The sequence below is a fragment of the Trichosurus vulpecula genome, chromosome 2 (genome assembly GCF_011100635.1).
Source record: "Trichosurus vulpecula isolate mTriVul1 chromosome 2, mTriVul1.pri, whole genome shotgun sequence".
NCBI lineage: Eukaryota > Metazoa > Chordata > Mammalia > Diprotodontia > Phalangeridae > Trichosurus > Trichosurus vulpecula.
In genome coordinates this window covers 196810096-196832358 of record NC_050574.1, presented here as the reverse complement: position 1 = coordinate 196832358, position 22263 = coordinate 196810096, and the positions used below count along the sequence as shown (strand labels likewise).

At 36.0% G+C, this 22263-nt stretch overlaps 1 protein-coding gene across 4 annotated transcripts in view; it reads right to left on the bottom strand.

Moving 5' to 3' along the window:
• Window positions 1-22263, bottom strand: part of NBEA (neurobeachin) — a 768499-nt gene that overhangs the window by 581013 nt on the left and 165223 nt on the right. For all 4 annotated transcript variants that reach the window (XM_036747790.1, XM_036747792.1, XM_036747793.1 and 1 more), the window contains exons 12-13: window positions 15983-16135; window positions 11447-11615 (exon numbers count right to left, since the gene is read on the bottom strand). In XM_036747790.1, the coding sequence (XP_036603685.1) occupies window positions 11447-11615; window positions 15983-16135 (322 nt within the window). The remainder of the gene's footprint in view (window positions 1-11446; window positions 11616-15982; window positions 16136-22263) is intronic.

The following is a 22263-nucleotide window of genomic DNA, read 5'->3' as shown; positions in this document are numbered from 1 at the left end:
CCCTAACAAAATATAAGATGTCCCAAAAGTCTTTGTGCAGTTTTGAGCTTATTATATATACTGGACAAATTGGGGATAATCTCAGAAGGAAGCCACTAAAATTAAGGAGAACTGGGATAGGCTTCTTTCAGAAGTTGGAATTTTAGCTGAGATTTGAAGAAAAACAGGGAAGCTAGAAGGTAGAGATGAGAAGGTAGAGCATTTCGTGAATGAGGGACAACCAATGAAATTGCACAACCAGGATATATGATGTCATGTGAAAGAGATGGAGCCATGCCAAAGGCTTTGCAATTACTTTCTTCTTTAAAAGCTTAAAAAAAGAAACCAAAATCTGTTAAATAAAGCATTTTTTAAAAAACCATTCTAGAATTCTGACAGAATTTGAAGAAAAGCACAGTGGCCTAGAGTTTAAAGTTTATATCTCACATTTTTTTTAAAAAAGGACATTTTTTAACCTTTTCCAATTCTGTGGCACATACATGTTCAATTTCCTAATTATACTGGGCTATAGAATCCATACAAGCCTTGAGCAAAGAAATCATTGAAAGCATCAGTACTAACCATTTTTTGTTCTATCCATCTTGACCTAAAGATTATATTCCACAGCAGAAAAAGGACATCTGAAGAACTGTGGCATCTACAGGATATACCTCTTCAAATTAGATTCTTAGCTCAGTCACTGTCAGTCCTGTCTGACTCTTCATGACCCCATTTGAGGGGTTTCTTGGCAAAGATAATGGATTGGTTTGCCATTTCTTTCTCCAGCTCATCTTACAGATAAGGAAACTGAGGCAAACTTGGTTAAATGACTTGCCCACAGTCACACAGCTAGCAAATACCTGAGGCTAGATTTGAACTCGGGAAGATGAGTCTTCCTGACATCAGACATGACACTTAATTTACTGTACCATGGTAGCTGCCATTTGTATTTTGCATATATTTTGTATTTCATTATCTATGTACATCCTGTGCTCTTCCCCTTTTCTCCTGCTGAAGGCAAGTAGGAATTCTGGTCTCTAGACTTCTTCCTAACATCTTAGAATTAGAACAAATACTTGATTAATTTGATTGAATACTAGATTTCTTACTGTATACTGGAAGCGCTTAGAAATTATATTTTCATTTCAGGATTTCGAATGTTAAAATAGTACACTATGCTCTTTCCTCAAACATTCTAATGACACTGCTATTATTAAATCCATTTTTATACTCTACTAAAAATTTAGTTGCCCAGATACATTATCACTTTGCCTTGCTCCCACCTACCTCCATACCATGAGAATTTCTTGCTCTCATACTTTAAAATACCCCATACAAGACTTCTCTCTAGGAACTTAACAAGAACATAAGTTTCTTCATAGGCTATAATCTTCTGGAGGGCAAGGAAATTGTTATGTTTATCTTATTTCTACCAAAGTTTAGCTCAGTATATAGCACACAGTGGATACTGAATAAATGTTTAAGTAGAGAGAAGCTATCTATCACTTTGCCTTCAGAAGAATTATCTTTCCTTAGGAAACTTATTCCCTTTTCTCCCCTTCCCAGAAAAAGAATATAGCTAAAATACTGAAATTTTTCAAATAATTAAGACTTTGCTTTTAGGAGAACAAGCATTAGCATAAAATCTGACATTAATTTTCTATGAAGTGCATTAAAGCAAATATGCATGTTAATATCTTTATATTTAACTTTCTAAAAAATATATATTTCCTTGGGTGCAATCTGAAGAAGACATAAAAGATGTTTTCCATCATATACCTCACCCCATCCCACCCCGACATCAACCACCACTACACTACAGGTATCCACTGTCAGTAGAAAAGAAAAATTTGATTTAAAATTATTCAATGTTTTTCTATTTTTTCTGAGATTATTTCACCATATCAGATTTGATTAGTGCTTGCTTAAAGTACGTATAATTTTATTAAGCCTTTATAATCAGAATTCTGATGTGTTATATGAAGGGAACTGAGGTTCACTAAGAAAATGTTGATTTCTGCGAGATTTTCAATGGAAATTTTGAAATCTAAAATTACATGTCAAAAATTCTTCTTGGAGAACTTTGGCATGAAAACAAACTAAATTCCCTTTTCAATTTACTGAAAAATTCTGCAAATCCTCTTTATTCCCAGGGGTATCACATAGATCCAATCTTACATTTGCTGGTTCCACTAATATATTTCAGCCAACCAATTGTTTCATTACCAAATTACTATGGGGACCAATACTCTAGGCAGCTCTTAAAATATGGTGGTCTGAAGCAGACTACTTCAAAATTATTTCAACTGTGGAACTAAGTAAATAATTTTCTCATCTAGTGCACTGACCTTTTAAGTTTTGATTATTCTACAGAGATCTGGATATATAAAAACAGGGCTTTTCAGTTTCATTCCTATCTTGGAGAAACTACACATTTAATTTGTCATTCAAATAATACATTTTCCACTACTGATTAGAAAAACGCAAATCAAAAACAACTCTTAGATACCACATCTCTCCTGTCAGATTGGCTAAAATAACAAAACAGGAAAATGGTAAATGCTGGAGAGGATGTGGGAAAATTGGAACATTGTTACATTGCTGGTGGAGTTGTGAACTGATCCAGCCATTTTGGAGAGCAATTTGGAACTATGCCCAAAGGGCTATAAAAATGTTCATACCCTTTGACCCAGCAATACCACTTCCAGGGTTGTATCCCAAAGAGATCACACAAGTGGGAAAAGGACCCATATGTACAAAAATATATATTGTGGCTCTTTTTGTGGTAGCTAAGAATTGGAAATCAAAGGGATGCCCATCAATTGGGGAATGGCTGAACAAGCTGTGGTATATGGAGGTAATGGAATACTACTGTGCTGTAAGAAATGGGGATTATACGGACTTCATAACAACCTGGAAAAATCTACACGACATAATGCAGAGTGAGCAGGGCAGAGCCAGGAGAACATTATACACAACCACAGATATATGGATTCTGTGAGGACTAACCCTGACAGATTTTGCTCTTCTCAGCAACACAAAGTGCAAAGACAACTCCAAAGGACTCACGATGGAGAATGCTATCTACATCCAGAGAAAGAACTATGAAGTATGAATGCAGATTGAGGCACACTTCATGCTTGCCTTCCCCCCCCCCCTTTTTTTTTCTCTCTTTCGTTTTTGTTCGTGGGTTTTGGTTTTTTTTTTTTGGTTCTCTTTCTTTTTTCTCATAATTCATTCCATTGGTCATAATTCTTCTCCACAACTTGACTAGTGTGTAAATTAATTCGATGCAAAGTTATATGTGGAAGTTATATGGGGCTCCAAGCCGTCCTGGGGAGGGAGCGGGAGAAGGAGGGAAGAAAATCTGGAACTCAAATTATGTAGAACTGAGTGTTGTAAACTGAAAATAAAAAAAGGGGAAAAAAATAATATATTTTCCCAATGAATTCATAATATTTTACATATATGTAAAGTAACTATTTAGGTTTTTAAAAATTTGCTTCTGAGTCTTGGAAATAAATGTCAATTTACATGGCTGTCAACTTAGAAAGAAAAATTTCTTTGACATTAAAATACTAACAGATTGTCTCATAATTTTTGTCGTTTTACACATTAGGATATCCTGTTTGTGTAAACACCATTTAAAAATTATAGTTCATAATGGACATCCTGGAAATGCTTCTAGTTTATCCCCATTACATAACATGTTTGCTAGCATAGAGATGCTACTTATCATTTTAAGGAAGACTCCATTTATTCCCATGCTCTGTAATGTTTTTAACAGGAATGGGTATTGTATTTTGTCAAAAGCTTTTTCTGCATCTATGGAGATAATCGTATGATCTCTATTAGTTTTGTTGTTGATATGGTCAATGATGCTGATCGTTTTCCTAACACTGAATGAGCCCTGCATTCCTGGCATAAATCCTACCTGGTCATAATGTATTATCCTTGTGACAAATTGCAGTCATCTCTTCAAATTCTCATCTGCTTACATACTAAGCCACCCAAATGGAACATAAGCTTTTTGAGGGGCTTTTTATTTTGCCCTTCATCTTGCTCCAATACTTTTGTACATAGCAAGGCTTAACAAACTCTTATGGATTAGATGGGATTGAAACCTCAGAGAGAAAGAATGCACACGTGGAATCCTGATATAGAATTTATAGTAACCAGAAAGGCAAGGCTATCAAGGGTAAACTTTACTTGCTCCTCCATTTGTGCATGCAATGTAAGAAAGAAAAGGAAGACCAAAATATATGGGACACTTAGGGGTGTTTGTATCATGGAGTTACATATATTTATGGAATTAGTTAAGTTATTGACTGGAAATTTTACTTTAACTTTACTTTTACTAACTATAGAAAGGAGAATTAAAATTACATATGGTATTTAAAAAAATAAAATTATTATGATCTAGAGAAATAATTTAATAATAAATTAATATTATTTTAAATTAATAAATTAAATATAATCTAGATAAATAATTCAAACATCTTCCTTGCTTTTATAAAAGGAGTTGTCCTATGGCTCAGAAAAAATAGCAATAGGAGTGGACAAACCAAAGGAAATAGCAAGAGGAAGAGTAGAAAACACACTAAATTGTAATTAGGAAGCCAATCTGCTACTTCATTTATCACCTATTCTCTTGTCCTGTAGGGTTTTAAAGGCCTGAATGAGATAATGAAGGTAATGGTCTTCCTTACTTGTAAGAGCCCTTCCAACTCTAACATGGTAAGACTGTGTACCTTTCTTAAAACTACAAATATGGGGGTGGAGCCAAGATGGTGGCTGGGAAGCAGGGACTGGCCTAAAGCTCTCCCCCAGGTCACTCCAAACACCTATAAAAATGCCTATGAACAAATTCTAGAACTGCAGAACCCACGAAATTGCAGAGGGAAGCAGGGCTCCAGCCCAGGACAGCCTGGATGGTCACCAGGTAAGGTCTATAGCACAGAGCTGGGAGAGGAGCAGAGCAGAGCCCAGCGTGGGCTGCACACGGACCAACCAGATTGGGAGCCAGGCAGAACAGGCCCTAGTGCCCTGAATCAGTGAGCTGTGGCAGTTACCAGACTTCTAACCCACAAATGCCAAAGACAACAGAGCAGGTTAGTGGAAAAAAACTGCTGGGAAAGAGTGAAAGGAGTTTGCAGTTGGCTACCACCCCAGGGGCAGTGGACGTGGTGCAGCTATGAGGTTGCTTCCAGAGCTATAGCTGCAGTTGTTTCCAGCCCCAAGCCCACCTGGTGGGAGGAATTAAGCAGCAGATCAGAGCAGGAGTGCAGAGCCAGCTTAAGATCTGAGTCCAGTCGGGGTTGGCAGTTCTTGGGGGAGGAGGAACACTGGTGTGGCAGAGTTTGCTGTATAAAAATAGCTCTGAAAACAGCAGCACAGCCTCTCAAGTTTGGTACAAAGTATTCTCTACTCTACAAGCAGTCATACCCGGATAAAAAGCTCAAGGGTCAAGTAGTTAGCTGCGAACATAAACAGGCAGGAAAAACAGATTCAGATTCAGACTCAGACTTTGGAATCTTTCTTTGGTTACAAAGAAGACCAAAACAAACAGCAAGAAGAAATCAACAAAGTCAAAGAGCCTACAAAAAACCTTAAAAAATAGACTAACTCAAATGGCAAAAGAGTTCCAAAAAGCCAATGAGGAGAAGAATGCCTTGAAAGGCAGAATTAGCCAAATGGAAAAGGAGGTCCAAAAGACCACTGAAGAAAATACTACCTTAAAAATTAGACTGGAGCAAGTGGAAGCTAGTGACTTGATGAGAAATGAAAAAATGGAAGACAATGTGAAATATTTCATTGGAAAAACCACTGACCTGGAAAATAGATCCAGGAGAGATAATTTAAAAATTATTGGACTACCTGAAAGCCATGATCAAAAAAAGAGCGTAGATATCATCTTTCAAGAAATTATCAAGGAGAACTGCCCTGATATTCTAGAGCCACAGGGCAAAATAGAAATTGAAAGAATCCACTGATCACCTCCTGAAAAAGATTCCAAAAAGAAAACTCCTAGGAATATTGTTGCCAAATTCCAGAGCTCCCAGATCAAGGAGAAAATACTGCAAGCAGCCAGAAAGAAACAATTTGAGTACTGCGGAAACACAATCAGGATAACACAAGATCTAGCAGCTTCTATATTAAGGGATCAAAGGGCTTGGAATATGATATTCTGGAGATCAATGGAGCTAGGACTAAAACTAAGAATCATCTACCCAGCAAAACTGAGTATCATGCTCCAAGGCAAAATATGGATTTTCAATACAATAGAGGACTTTCAAGCTTTCTCAGTGAAAAGACCAGAGCTGAATAGAAATTCTGACTTTCAAACACAACAATCAAGAGAAGCATGAAAAGGTAAACAAGAAAGAGAAATCATAAGGGACTTACTAAAGTGGAACTGTTTTATTTACATTCCTACATGGAAAGATGATGTGTGTAATTAATGAGACCTCAGTATTATGGTAGCTGAAGGGAATATACATGCATACATACATATCTATTTATCTATCTATCTACCTATCTATATAGACAGAGGGCACAGGGTGAGTTGGATATGAAGGGATGATATCTAAAACAATAAAATCAAATTAAGAGATGAGAGAGGGAGAAAGGGAGATATAGAATGAGGTAAATTATCTCGCATAAAAGTGGCAAGAAAAAGCAGTTCTGTAGGAAGGGAAGGGGGGCAGGTGAGGGGGGATTGAGTGAATCTTGCTCTCATCAGATTTGACTTAAGGAGAGAATAACATACACACTCAATTGGGTATCTTACCCCACAGGAATGAAAGGGGAAGGGGATAAAAAAGGGGGGCCAACAGAAGGGAGGGCAGATAGGGGGAGGTGTTAATCAAAAGCAAACACTTTCGAAAAGGGACAGGGTCAAGGGAGAAAATTGAATAAAGGGGGACAGGATAGGAGGGAGCAAAATATAGTTAGTCTTTCACAACATGAGTATTGTGGAAGGGTTTTGCATAATGATACACGTGTGGCCTATGTTGAAGGGAGGGTGGGTGGGGAGGGAAGAAGGGGGAGAATTTGGAACTCAAAGTTTTAAAAGAAGATGTTCAAAAAAAAAAGTTGTTTTTGCATGCAACTGGGAAATAAGATATACAGGCAATGGGGCACAGAAATCTATCTTGCCCTACAAGAAAGTAAGGGAAAGAGGGATTGGGGTGGGGGAGTGGGATGATAGAATGATAGAAGAGAGGGCTGACTGGGGAACAGGGCAATCAGAATATATGCCATCTTGGAATGGGGGGGAGGGTAGAAATGGGGAGAAAGTTCGTAACTCAAAATTTTGTTCAAATCAACGCTGAAAACTAAAATATTAAATAAATAATAAAGCATTTTTTATTTAAAAAAGAATCCCAAGGTACCTAATTTTAGATTCCATCTTCTAAACAATTTCCATGTTATTGCCTTGTAGATCTATCCCCTTAATCTCCCTTTTCTATTCTGCCTTACTCTTCGAAAGAAAGAGTTTCTTCAAGTGATAGAGAGGATATTGTTTCATGGTAGGAATATTTGTATGCCCCTAGTTGCGCAATGCATTATTATTCTTTGCCGTCCCATAGTCATTTTTTCCCCTTTGCCTTTAAATTTTCTCACTGGATCTATGCCTTCTAAATCTGTATCTCATTTGCCCCCAGGAGCTCTGCTTTTCCTTCAGAGGTAGGATGAGTGGTCTCCACATACCGAAGCCCTGTAGATTAAATCTTAGTAAGGTCCCCATTTCCCTTTATATAATATCTTTCCTCTCCCTTGGGAACATTCATTAGTCATACCCCCCCTCTTCCATCACAGAAACAAGATTTCGCTCATTTTCCCCCATGTTTCAATCCCTGCAGTGTCTCTTAGCACATTCTTCAGTAAGTCCTTTTCACCCTGAGGGATTACAAGAGTTATTTTCTCTTAATTTTTAGCCTTTGACTTAATAAGGGTACACTGCATATTCTCCTCTACCTTCTTCCTCCCTTCTCCCTTTTTATATAACTTCTCACTCTGTACACTGGTTTACCTATAAGGCAGCTGATTTGAGGTTAGGTCTTGGATGTCTCAGGTCTGTTTCTCTTCTATCAGTTCTATCTGACTTCTGCTTTCACCCTTGCGAAAAAAATCAAGAGAAGCCTTTCTTTATGTACTTTTAGAATGAAAAAAAACTTTAATGATCTCTGTTGTTATTTTGTTTTTATTACTGTTCTTGCTAGCGGGACCATTCTACCCCATGCCTGGTATGTTTGCAAAGGAAGTAATCTGCTCAGGTCTGGTTTTCTTTATGGGACTACTTCAAATCCATCTCGGTTACTGAATGTCCATCTTTTTACATTAACAGTTAGGCTTGAGTTTGCAAGGTACGTCACCTTTGGATGCATGTTGAGCTCCTATACTCTTTTGCAGACTCAGAATACATTACTCCATTATTCCTGACAGTTACTAACGGGTGAAGAATAGTCTTGTGTTATTTAAATTTTCTTTCCTTTATATTTGAAGATTTCGCACTCCCCCCTATTTCCCCAATCAGTCTAAGAATTTGTAGTCATTGGAATTGTTAAACTTAAACACTATGTATCTTGGTATTTGCAGCACCCATCCCCTCCCAACCTTAAGACGGAATCTGTGGAATCTTCAGCTTGGTATTTTGTTTTCTGTGTCTAGAAGCTCTAAGCAGTTTTCTTGTATGATTCCTTGCATTATTTTGTTCAGGCTTCTTCATTTGCCATGCTCTCCTGGGAAACCTATGATCCTTAAATTGCCTCTATTGAATCTGTCTTTGAAATCAATATATTTCCCCATTATAGAAATCAGATTTTCTTTTAATATTATTAAATTGCCTTTTGCTTCTCTTCTTCTAGATTGTCTTTCACTTCTGTGTATTGGCATTCCCATTCAATTATTCTCTCCTTTATTTCTTTGTGGAGACTTGAAGCTGTGTATTCAAGTTTCTCTATTCTGCTAATCATTTCTGCTGTGCAGGACATAAATTCTGCTCTCACAATTTCTCTTTTCAACCATCGGGAACATCCTGCCATGATCTATTCTGTCTTGGGCTTCATCAAGTTATTGATCTGTCTCCCTTTGTCTTGAAATATTTATTGATAAATGTCTGGATTTGTTTAGCTGATGTGGAGGCGATAATCCTTTCTGTTATTAATATCTTCTCTGTTTATCTCCTTTTGTTCAAGGTCTTCAATTAAATTTTAATGCTCCTGAGAGCTTTGCTAATTTCAGTCTTTTTTTCTCATATTCCCCTATCACTCACTTCTGACTCGTTCCCCTTTATTGGTAGTTTCAGTTTAGACTGGACTTCAAAGCTTTCCTTAGTCTCCTCCCACGCTGGGCAATCCACATTTTACAGGCCTCAGTCTCTGCCTCAAGTGTTTTTTGGGGGCAAAGAACAGGCCCTAGCTAGATTATGTGCTTCTTACTTCAATTTAGCGGCATACCACAGAGGCACACATGCGTCCTACCCGAGTTCTCTGGCTAACCACTACTGCTTAGATGCCATTGCACCATTATCCCAGTCCAAGCATGCTTTTGTCTTTTGATTCGGCACTGGGAAGAGAGTAAAGGGAAGGTAGAGATGATCAGCAGATGACAAGGTCCTGAGTGAATACACTGACAGTTAAGGATTTGGTGTCTCTGCTTTTAGTTCACTGAATTATGACCTCATTAGGATTTTTGGTGATTTAAACCATGTTGCCAGATAAAATTCCTTTACATCTTGTGCATAATTCCTATTTTGGAAAAGTTGGCAAGGATTGAGAGGTCATAAAAATTGGAGAAAATGTCTAGTCCTCCATTTTGTTGGTCTTGTGAACCTCAATTTTCTATTCAACACCAAATGTCATGATGATACTCTTTCTCAAGTCCCTCAGTTTCTAATCTGCTCTGATTGAAGGATTGAATGGTAGAGCAATAAGCTCCTCCCAATGCCTTTATAAAGGGCTCAGAACTTAGCAGGTGACTCTCCATTTTCCATAAGACTTAGTTTCCACTCCACAGAAAACCATGCTGCCCACAGCCCCCATTTCAGCTTCCTTTTTGTTATCTTCCACAGTTAATTTATAAGCTCCTTGAGGGCAGGGGTTATCTTTCTTTTTCTTATTTGAATTTCCAGCACTTAGCACAATACCTGGCACATAATAGGCACTTAATAAATGTTTACTGAATTGAAATGAATATCATTGCTTATGTCCAAGTTATGATGATATAATAAAATGACAATATCAGCTGAATTAATTTATTTATACAAATTTTACAAATTATACAATTTATTTATACAAATGTATACAAATTATACAATTTATTTATACAAACCACCAAAGAATCATTTTGTTGAGCTATCAAAAAAAATAACAAAATTCATCAGGAGGGAAAAAAACAGTGAGAATATTCACTGAAATACTGAAAAAATAATTGGATCTGCCTCTTCTTTCAAGATGTAACATAAACAACACCTTCTACAAAAAGCCATTCTTGATTACCCCCAATGGTTTGTGCCCTCTCTCCCTAACAACCTTGTACTAATTTCTATTTGTTTCATAACTTGTATTTGTATGTTCTGTCTCTCCCCATAGAATGAAAGATTGTCTCATTATTTTAAATTTTAAAGACCAGAGCTTAGACCAGTTCCTGGTGAAAGCAGGATTTAATGCCTGTTGATTGATTTATTATTGACTCCAAGTCCAACACTCTAAACATCATGGAACAATGCCTCTCACCAAAAGCAATAGAAGAAAGAATGGCTGGTGACATCTGTGGTATCTTCTAGAGAAGAAATACTGAATATTATGCTCAGTAAGATATTAAAACTTTACCCTTTAAAATGATTACAACAGAATACTATCATAGACAAGTATTATTGGGGGGGGGAGGAGAAGCAAAGCCTCTGAATGCTTGAAAACCAAACACTAAAATATACTTAGCAGAATAATTCACTGAAATGCCCGCTTTAAAAGAATACATAAATTGCATGAGCTGGGGGCGGGGGGGGAAGGCACAAATGGCATAACAGCTAGCATATATATGGCATTTTCTAGTTTACAAAAATCCCTACAAATATTATTTCATTGTATCCATACAACAACCCTCAGAGGTAGGTGTTATAATTGTCCCGATTTTACAGAAAAAGGCATACAAACTTTACGTGACTTGCTCAGGTCAAATACAGCTAAGTGTCTGAAGCAATTTTTTTTTTAACTCAATCCTTCATAATTCCAAGTCCAGTGCTCCATCCACTGTACCACCTAGTTCCCTCTATCTATCATCATAATAGTGCAACAAAAAAATTGACCTCTTCACTCAATATAATTCTCAACATGCCATTCCTTCATTCAACAAAGCATTTATCTATACTGTGTATTCCCAAGGCAGTATATATGCTGAGATAACACTTAATAATATATACATATTATATAAGTAAAACATAATGTTGCAATATTGTACTTACCTAATCCTTTAGGGGTAATGCCACTGCTATCAGCAGGATTAATAACCCAATAATAATATTTCAACGTGTGCATTAGCTGTAATACTGTTCCAACTCTGCGTATGGTAGTGTAGATGGTAGCAGTTCCAATAAATTCAGCAGATAAATAGGTATACAAAGAAAGTTGAACCTAATAAATAATACATAATATGAATGCCTAGGAATTAATAGAACTAAAAGGATAAGAATTAATAGCTATTGTTACAAAAGTTCATTTTATTTTAGGTTAAATATACATACTTTTAAATATTAAAATTTAAATAAATTTGAACAAAATTTATTCCCCTAAGTCTCCTTCAAAATATTTGAGTATTCATTTCCCATTCAATTTTTCTTTTACGTGGCTTTTGTTCTGCTTTGGTTCTGCTACAATGATTGAGTTATTTCCATTACATTGATCTACTAAAATTGATTTGCACATTCTACCACAGCTGGATTTTTTTTCATTTTTCCCAATTTTTTTCTAATTACAAATAACACCACTATACCAGTCTTTGAAAAGATGCCTCCCTCTTTCCCCCTTAAACAACTATTTTGGGGTGTATCTCCAATAAGAGAATTACTGGTAAAAGAGTATGATGGGGACAGGGCCGGGGGGGGGGGGGGGCGGTAATTTGTACTATTTATCACCAAATTGCTTTCCAAAGGATTCTACTGTTTTTCAATTCAGCAGCCATAACAGTATATGTGTTTCTATTAAACTCATGAATATTAAATTTAGTTCCTTTAATTTATTTTTGCTAAGTAGAGAACTATGAAATGGGACCACAACCTTTTTTTAACTGAGCATTTCTTCATTAATGAGGATGAGCTTATATCCAGTCAGTCCATTGTATACATTTATTTAGAACCTACTATGTGCCAGGCATTGTGCTAAATGCTAGAAATGCCAAGAAAGACAAAAGACAATCTCTGCTCTCAAAGAGCTCACAATCTAATGGGAGAGACGCCACGGAAACAACTGTGTACAAATCAGCAAACACATACATATGCAGGATAAAATGGAAATAATGAAAAGAAGAAAGACTATAATAAAGGAGGTTAGGGAAAGACGTCTAGTAGAAGGTAAAATTGAAGCTGGAACCTGAAAGAAGTCAAGTGGTGGAGATGAGGAGGAAGAACACCCCATTCATTAGAGATGGCCAGTGAAAATGCCCAGAGTTGTGAGTTAGGGTATCTTCCTTGAAGAAAAGCAAGGTCAGGATCACTGGATCACAGAGAATTTAAGGTGTAACAAGACTAGAAATGAGGTAGGAAAGATTATGAAGGACTTTGAAAGACAAACAGAGGGTTTTATATTTCATCCTGAAGGTAATAATAGGGAGCTACTGGAAGTGGCTTTAATATACTGGAATGCGCATGGGGAGAAGGGAGATATGTGATATAGTCAGATCTACACTTCAGAAGATGCAGATGGACAGGTGTGGGGATCAACTTGTGTCAGGTACAAATTAGCAGGCAACTGCAATAGTTTAGGCATAAGGAGATGAGAACCTGCATCAAGACAATGGCACAGTCAGAGGATAGAAAGGGATATATGTGAGAGTTGTTACAAAAGCAGAATTGACAGGCCTTGGCAACAGAAGAGATCTGTGGGATAACTGAGAGTAAAGTCAAGGATGATATATAGGTTGAAAGCCAGTGGGCCTAGGAATTTAGTGGGGCTGCAGACAGTGAGAGAAAAGTTAGGAAGACAGGATCATTTGTGGGAGAAAGATGAGTTCAGTTTTAACATGCTGAGTTTAGGGTTGCTACAGCACCTCCAGTTCAAGATGTCCAACAAGAGCTGGATATGCAAATCTGGAGGTAAGCAGAGAGGTTAGGGCCAGACTGATAAATGTGCAAGTCATCAAGAAACATGGTAATTTAATCCATGAGACCTACTTAAATCAACAAAATAAACAGTAGGAGAAAAGACCTCAGGAGAGACCCCTATGGGACACCCACTTTAGGAGATATGAAGATACTGCAAAAGAAATTGAGAAGGAGTGGTCACACAGGTAGAAAGAAAACCAAAAAAAGAGAAGTGTCACCAAAATCTAGAGAAAAGAGAGTATCAAAAAGAGAGTGAATGACAGTGTCAAAAGCTTCAGAGAGGTCAAGAAGAATGAAGACTGAAAAAAGGCCATTAGATTTGGGGATTTAAGATACCACTGGTAAGTTTGGAAAGATTAGTTTCAGTTGAACAATGAGGGTGACTGTAGAGAGTTAAGAAGAGAGTGAGAGGAAACGAAAGTGGAGGGATATGTCAAAGATATCTTTCCCAGGGAATTTTAACAACAAAATGGAGGAAAGATATGGGATGACATTCAGCGGGGATGGAAAGATTAAGCGATGGTTTCTTGAAGATGGGACTGGACATTTTTATAGGCAACCGAGAAGCTCTCAGTAGACAGGGAGAAATTGAAGATAAGTGAGAGTGGGGGGTGATAAAGGGATAATCTGCCAGAGAATCAAATGGGATCCAGAGTTGAAAGGGACCCTCAGAGACCATCTAAACCAACCCCCTGATTTAAGATATTATAAAACAAATAAGTGATGTTCACATATGTTCAAAGCATGTTACTTTTCAAATATCTTCATATGTTTTATTTAACCTTAATTTTTTTACATTAGAAGTAGACAATATTTATGCTAAAAATAAACTTCTTTATTGAAACATTTAAGTAAAAAGAATAAAATTAATGAGGTGACATAATCTATAATAATAAAAGTGATCAAAAGTATATGACAAAAGGCTAGAATAATTTTTTAAAGGTAGGAAGCACTTAGACCAGGGGTGAGGCCTTGAGGCTCCAGGTTCCCCACCCATGACTTAGACCAACAAGCTCTGGCAATGCCTAAATACATCTTTTCCTCCTAATACCATACATTGTTAAGCATAAAAGCTACTGGATATGCAGCAGAATGCAGAGCGCTAGTAGCAAGCTTAGCTTCAATTCCTACATTAGTGTCTTGCATGTAACAAGTCACTGCACCTCTGGACCTCAGCTGGTTCATCTGTAGATGCAGATGGTGAAGCTCTGTTACCTCATAGAACCTCTAGGAGGACAGCCTCTTAAAAATCTCAAAGAATGAGAAGTGTGAAGATTTAGAAAGAGATGAAAAGCCATTTCCAGTCAAGGCAATCCAACTGACTTTTGGACAGCTCTCAGTGTTAGGAAGGTTTACCTAATACCAAATCTACATTTGCCTCTTAGAAACTTCTACCAATCACTTCTAGGTCTGACCCCTGAAGCCAAAAAGAACAAATCTAACTTCCATTATACATAATATAGTGCCTCACAGGCACTATAAAATTGGATCCAAAGACCTCAATTTCTTGAGGCCAGGAATTATACCATTTTTCTCTTTGTCTATCTCCAGGGCCTATATCAATTCCAAGCACACAGGCATTTTAAAATATTCTTGAAACAGAAAAATAAATTGTACATTTATGAATTTACTCACTCACAAACATATAATTATGTTTTAAATTTCAGTTTCATTTTTAAATGTTTTTGTTCCCAGAAACTTTAAGATTATGTAAAATATCATTGTGAATTTTTTCACTATATAACTGGCTAACGCTCATTAAGTCCCTAAATTATATATGAAGATCCTGTCGTAACCACAAAATAGCTTTACATAATGCTGCATCCCCGTCAAAGAACACTACTGCAATATTGCTGCTGCTACCTCTTCCTCTTTATTTCTTCCTCAGACTGATAAAGAGTATTTTGTTCTTTCTTTTTTTTTTAAATGTGCTGGATGAAATACTTAGACTCAGATTTCCCTGACTTTGAGATCAGATCTGTATCTACTACAATTCCATGGTTTCCATTTTACAAATATGGAAATTAAAGTTCAGAATAGTTAAAAGATTTATCCATGGTAACAGCAGATTTGTCAGCTGGTAACAGCACAGATGGGATTAAAACCCTTATCTCTTGATTTTAAGTTCAATGCTCTTTAATTTATCTCTTGCAAGTCTAACCCACTAAACACATTTTCCCTTAGTCCAAAGCAATACAAAAAAAAAAAAAAAACCTTCCTTTCCATCAGGAAATGGAACTAGGTTGAAAAAAAAATACTACAGGATAGTTCTTCTTGATAGACAGTATGGCACAGTGGATGGAAGATTTGCCTTGTTGTCGGCAAGAACTGAGTCCAACCCTGCCTGTGATTATATATTGGCTGTATGATAGGGGTCAGACTACTTGGTCTCTCAGTGCTCCTAGGCAACTCTCTAAGATTTTAGGTTACAGAGGAATTGCCTAACTATATCAGGAGAATCAGATTCCACACCAGAATTCTAAAAGTATCGAGGAAATCACATGCCCAGGGAAAAACAAAAGCTTTCAATCCTAAAAGCTAAAAATTACTTCAAAAGAAAATCATTTAACTTCCTAAGTAAAAATAAAAAGGTTATTAGTATTTTTGTTTGGGTATTTTAATTAGAACAAATCAAAACTGTATCTTAAAACAAAAGGAATATGAATAATATTAAGTAAATACCTTCGCAGGAGTATGTATCCAGATAGCTGGGTTGAAAAGTATGTGATCGCAAAGCTGCTTCAATAATGGTGCTCCATGAGATAAACCATCAAGATACTTTGCAAAGGACAAAAACTGTTCCAGAACTGCTCTGGTTATATGAACCCTGGATGACTGAAAAAAAATAAAAATCTTGTTAGAATTAAGTTTCTTTCCATAATATCCCACTGCAAAATGTTGGACATAGTAAAAAAAAATAAGGCTTTGGTCACATATTAATATAGTTAAGGGTTTTTTCATAATCCTGTTAGGCCCTACAGTAAGATCAGTTTAATTATTTTAATTTGTTCTGCTATTTAAAATATTTTATTCGGTTACAGAAGATGCTGAAATATAAATAAAATTATTTTTGAGGTAGTTTATATCAAAACTATGGCTAGGAATAAATGACTAAATAAGTTCATTATATACATAATGTACTACACTCAGTACAGTTTTAAAAAATGAAATAAGACAAAAACAAAGTTTCATTGTCAGCCTAGAAAACTAAATGATGGGAAAACATTTTATGAATGAAGGCAATTCCCTAAATATGGGTTTTTATGATTAAATTAACATGTACTTTAATAATTGGTGACTTCAAAGAAAAGCAGGATCAGAAGATAGTAAAAAAAAAAAAGATTGGAAACTATGGCTAAGGAAAAGTCAAAGGCTTATAGGCTATACAGAAGCATCATGTTTATACAATAAATAAATTTAATTCAGTGAATATCTATTAAGTGCCTGTCAGGTGCTAGCCACTGTGCTAAGGGCTGGGGATAGAAAAAGAAGCAAAACATAGTCTCTACCCTCATGGACCTTACAATATAAAGGGGGAGACAACACAGAAATAAACATACACAGAACAGGCAATATACAGGATAAAGAGGAAATAATTAAAAGAGGGAAAACAATGGCGGGGTTGGGGAAGGCTTCCTGTAGGAGGTTGGATTTTAGTTGAAACTTAAAGGAAGCCAGGGAGGTCAGTAGTCAGAGTGGAGGAGGGAGAGCATCCCAGGCATAAAGGATAGCCAGAGAGAATACAAGGAGCCAAGAAAGAGAATGTCTTGTTCCTGGAACAGTCAGGAGTCCAACATCACTGGATTGAAGAGTCCATGTTGGGAAGTAAGTTGTAAGAAGGCTGGAAGGGTAGGGGCTAGGTTATAGCAGAGTTTGAATGCCAAAGAGAGCATTCTGTATTTGCACAAAGAGCCAAAAAGAAGTCGCTAGAATTTTTTGGGGGGTGGAAGTGGTCTGGGAATGATCCAACCTGCATTTTAGGAAAATCACTTTAGTGGATGAATGGAGAATGGATTAGAATGAGGAAAGACTGGAGGCAGGCTGACCCACAAGCAGACTATTATAGAAATCAAGGTCTGAGGTGCTCAGGGCTTCCATTAGAATGTGGCAGTGTCTGAAGAGAGAAGGGGGCATATTCAGGGAATCGGGCAGTGGCAACAGCTTGGATATGGAGGGTAAGAGATAGTGAGGAGTCCAGGATGATTCCTAGGTTACAGGCTGGAAGGACTGAAATAATGGTGTTGTCCTTTACAGTAATAAGGAAGGCAGGGGTGGGGAAATGTTAGGAGGAAAGATCATGAGTTCAATTATGGATATATTGAGTGTCTACTGGACGTCCAGTTCAAGATGTCTGAAAGGCAGTTGGAGAAGCAAGATTGGAGGTCAGCAGAGACACTGGGGTAGGGAAGGTAGATTTGAGAATCATCAGCAAAAAAAAATGATAATTATATCAAATATACTTTGAGATGGCAGACAATGAACATGGCAAGCATCAAATAACTTTTTTTCAAATGAAATTGACTATACTTTTAACAGATATGAAATGAGTGGGTAATGATATAGTCATCATTCCTGGATCCAAATTTGATTCATTTCTGGATCAAAATTTTTACTCAAATCAAAGAATAAAAGTGAGAAAATAGTAAAGTGAGGTTACTCCTACCTGACCTATGTAAACAATATGTTGATGCTGAAAAATGGACAAAAGAGCAACAAATACACCATTTCTTAAGGAAGTTAACCTAACCAAGGAGCCTAGAAAGCATCTCAGGCAGCAAATATTTTTTCTTCTTAAAGATTACATAAATACAGAAGCTGACAGCAATACAAATTTAGAATTTAAATTCTGGGCAATGGAAGATGAAACTGGAAGAATAGATTAAAAAAACAGGAGAGATCTGTAAAGGTTTCTTATGATAAGCACTTTAGTGTATCAATGCCAAGAGAACTAGCAGATTTAGATCCTGAAGGCCTGCATGAAAAAATAGAAATAGCACTTAACTGGCCAAAATCAAGTATGTACAATGGAGGCACATGCTAGAGTTGACAAAATTTTGAGGCTGTTGAGGAAGAGATGGATTATCAAAGTATCTGAAAGCAGGTGAAGCTATCAAATGCTAGGGTGAAAAAATACCTAATGCTTCTGTTACCAAAAAAAAAAAAAACCAGCCCATAATACTGAGAATACATTAATAGCCTGTAAACTATATATGCATACTTTCTCATCTCTACCAAATTTTCATTAGAATAATCCACATATTCATCAAGGGTATACTTGAAAAAGGTAACAGAAGGGAATACGCAGGCTTCCACAAATGATATTCTATAAAAGACCACATATTTAGTCCCAAAATTGACAGAAAGCTATGTCAGATACAAGATCTAACTATGTTTATGTTGATAGTTGGTTGACTAGAGAAAAAAACCCAGTAAAATAAAGCCTTACAAGCCATCTTCTACAGGAAGACTTCCCTAAACCTTCTAAATTCCAGAACTATCCTTTTTTAAATTATTTCCTATTTATCCTATAGATAGCTTGCTTTATATATATATATATATATATATATATATATATATATATATATATATATATATATATATATATATATATATATATATTTGTTTGCATGTTGTCTCCCCATTCTATTTTAAGTCTTCCTCGAAGGACTATCTTTTTGCCTTTTTTTTGTATGCCCAGTACCTGGCACATATTGGTGGTTTAATGAAAGTTTATTGAATCAATTACTAAAATCCATCCAAGTCAACAATGCCTGTGTGTCAGGCATAGTACTTAGTGAGGATACAAAGAAGCAAGAAATTAGCCTCTACTCTAAAGAAGCTCACAATCTAATGGGGGTAATAATATGTAAATAACTAAGTACCAACAAAACACATAAGGGATAAATTGGAGATAACATCTGAAGACACTGAGATTAAAGAAGACTGGGAAAGCCTTCATAAAGAGACTTCAGCTAAGATTTGATGTTTTTCATTCATGTGTCAATATTAAACATGAGGCACAGAATAGAAAGACACGTGCTCACAAAGGCATTTGATAATTGATAGGCTGTCCAGCAGAGTCCAGCAGAATATAAAATGGAATGGCTATTATAAAGTAAGGTACTTCCCCATATGTTCCTTTTTCCAAATGACAGTGGCTGGATTACATCATGTCCTGGAACACTGCAAAGCTTCCTAATAAAATTGGTCATCTCTCAACAGAGTTCAGCATACCCACCAACACAGGTAAAACCAGTTAGATAAATACCTACTCTCCAAATTCTAATATCCATTGGATGGACAACCATAGTACTGGTTGTGGGTGTGTGTTGTGGTGTGGTGTGGTGCGGTGTGGTGTGTGTGTGTGTGCGTGTGTGCGCGCGTGCGCATAAAGGACAGTGAACATGGACAATAAGGAGCTTGGTACAGAATGGAACAGTAGAGGCATAGTGGGCTGGCCTACCTTCATGAAACTGCTCAGTACTTTTAACAACCCCAAGATTCTCCCAGAAACAAAAACTCATTGCTTGTATTGTCAATATTCTACTGGTATTCTTTTATGGGGACAAATCAAGGAAGACCTATCTCTGAAGAATTAAAATTAAAATAAAGGCAGGGCAGTGACCCAAAAAAGTAAAATATTATTAGCATAATGTAATGTTTTTATCTCATCTAGCAGTTTCTTCCTCTGGACTAGGAAAAATAAATCTTTAGACTATAGAAGAAAAAATAGGAAAAGTTTCTGACACAAAGTTAAATGAATGTATTGGTTTATGTTACTTCTGAAATCAAGGAAAGAGACAAAGGCCTAAAAATGGTCATCATTTAGAAATAATGAACAAAGGTACTAAATTATGTAGATCTTAGGATTTCTTTTGTGCTTTTTTGTTTTTGCTTTAAAAGTCTGCTCAAAACACATCTGTTTTGATGTGTTTAAGTTGTTTAACTTTAATTTTCTACAAAGAGATTCTCTTTTGATAAATAAGAAGAGAAGTTCAGTCAGAAAGGGGACAACATGACAGAATCAGGATTCAAAAATGTCTTGAATAGTTGGAACCAAGAAGAAATTTAACAAAGGAAATATTTAAATGCTACATTTCTATATAAATAAAGTATACCAGTATGAGCTGAAGAGAAATGTCTCAACAGAAATTTATTAATTTCCCATTTTGCACTGGTTCATGGAAATTTATCAAGTTTCTCCGAATTTCTCAGATTCATGTTTTTCTTTGTGGACATGAACTTTTCATGGTCCCTCCCTATCTCTGTTCAAAAAAAAAAAACACACAAAAAAGCAAAACTCTTCAATAACATTCATGTACCCCAATTGTTTGGTCACTCACCAAACATGGGGCACCCACTTGTTTCTAGAACTATTATACAGAGTTGCACTATAAACATTTTGCTTTTATATGAAACCTTTCCTCTGGCATTAACTTCCTTGGGGTGACCAATGGTGGAACTGATGGAACAAAGGGCGTGAACAAGTTTTTTGACTGTTCTCACATAAATGCAAATTGTTTTCCAGAACAGTTGGACCAATTCAAATTTCCACTATCAGTATATTAACATGCTGTTTTTCCATGGCCTCTATTCCCACTAACTATTTCCATCTTTACCCAACATTAGAAATTTGATGAGTGTAAACATCAGAATTGTCTGAATTTACAATTTTCCATTTGTTAGTGATTTAGAGTTGCTGATTAATGATTTTGGCTGTGGATAGCTAACAATTCTTCTTTTAAAAACAATATGCTTTGTGCACTTTTCTATTTGGGAATGTCTTTTTCTCTTGTACATCTGTCAACTTCTTATATATTTTGGATGGCAAAAATATTTAATGCAATGATTTCTCCACACTTTTAAATTTAGCCTCAATACTAGCTGCATTGATTAGATTACTGCAAAAGCTTGTTAAATTTATATTACAAAAATTATCTTTTATTTCTGTGATTTCTTCTGTCCTGTCTTTGGCTATAAATTCTTGAAAGATGCCTCTTTCTAATTTTCCTATAGTATTTTTTATCACGGTACACTTTGTGCATGTGGATATCTCACCCATTTGGAGTTTAACATAATAAACTGCAAACAATACTAATTCTAAGCCTATTTTCACAGCCAAATTGCCTTATGGTTTTCACAGCAGATCTTGTCTAAAAGATTCCTTTCCCCACTAGTTTTTTGTCCTTGGATTACACTGATAATATACTCCAGGTGTTCATGGTTAATTTCTCCACTGATCAAAATTTCAGCTTTAGGGACAGACCTAAATATCAGTATTATTTTCATATAGTTTGACATTTGTTTTTTCTATTATTATATATCTAAAACAACTAGACAGCATTTGTTGTTTAAAGAGAAATGAAGGAAATTAAATTATAAATTAATGTTACAATATGAACAAATGCTATTAAACATCTATTTAAGTATACTGTCCAATAGCACAAATGTCTTTAGCTTTCTTAACCAATGATCTTGAGCTCTTGTGGTTTATCTCCCAAGTCTCAAAAGTCACAGGTCAATATCAACTTCCAATCATAAGCTATTTCTATTTACACACTATCAAAAATGAGGCTACCAATATTTATTGCAGTCTTCTGTGAAATTACATTACTCACAATATCGCTTCTTCCAATGCAAGTGAAACTAATAAATCATTTCTTGTCTTCCACTTTAAAGCATGATTTACAAACTACTTCAAAGGGGAAGAAAAATGCACCTTGACAGAAAAGGTGAGCAGGTGACATGCATCCAAATTAGGTTGTACTGAAATAAAACTTCAGTACCATTTAGTGAACTCTCAATTTACGATTATATTTTCATTAATATGGTTATAGAAAAAACAATCCAAACACTCAATATCTAGAACATTATAATTAAAGAGTTGAAATAAAATATATCCATATATGCTTTCCTTGAACTATTTTTCATATGTTTTCATGATTTCTTCAAATTTAGATAGT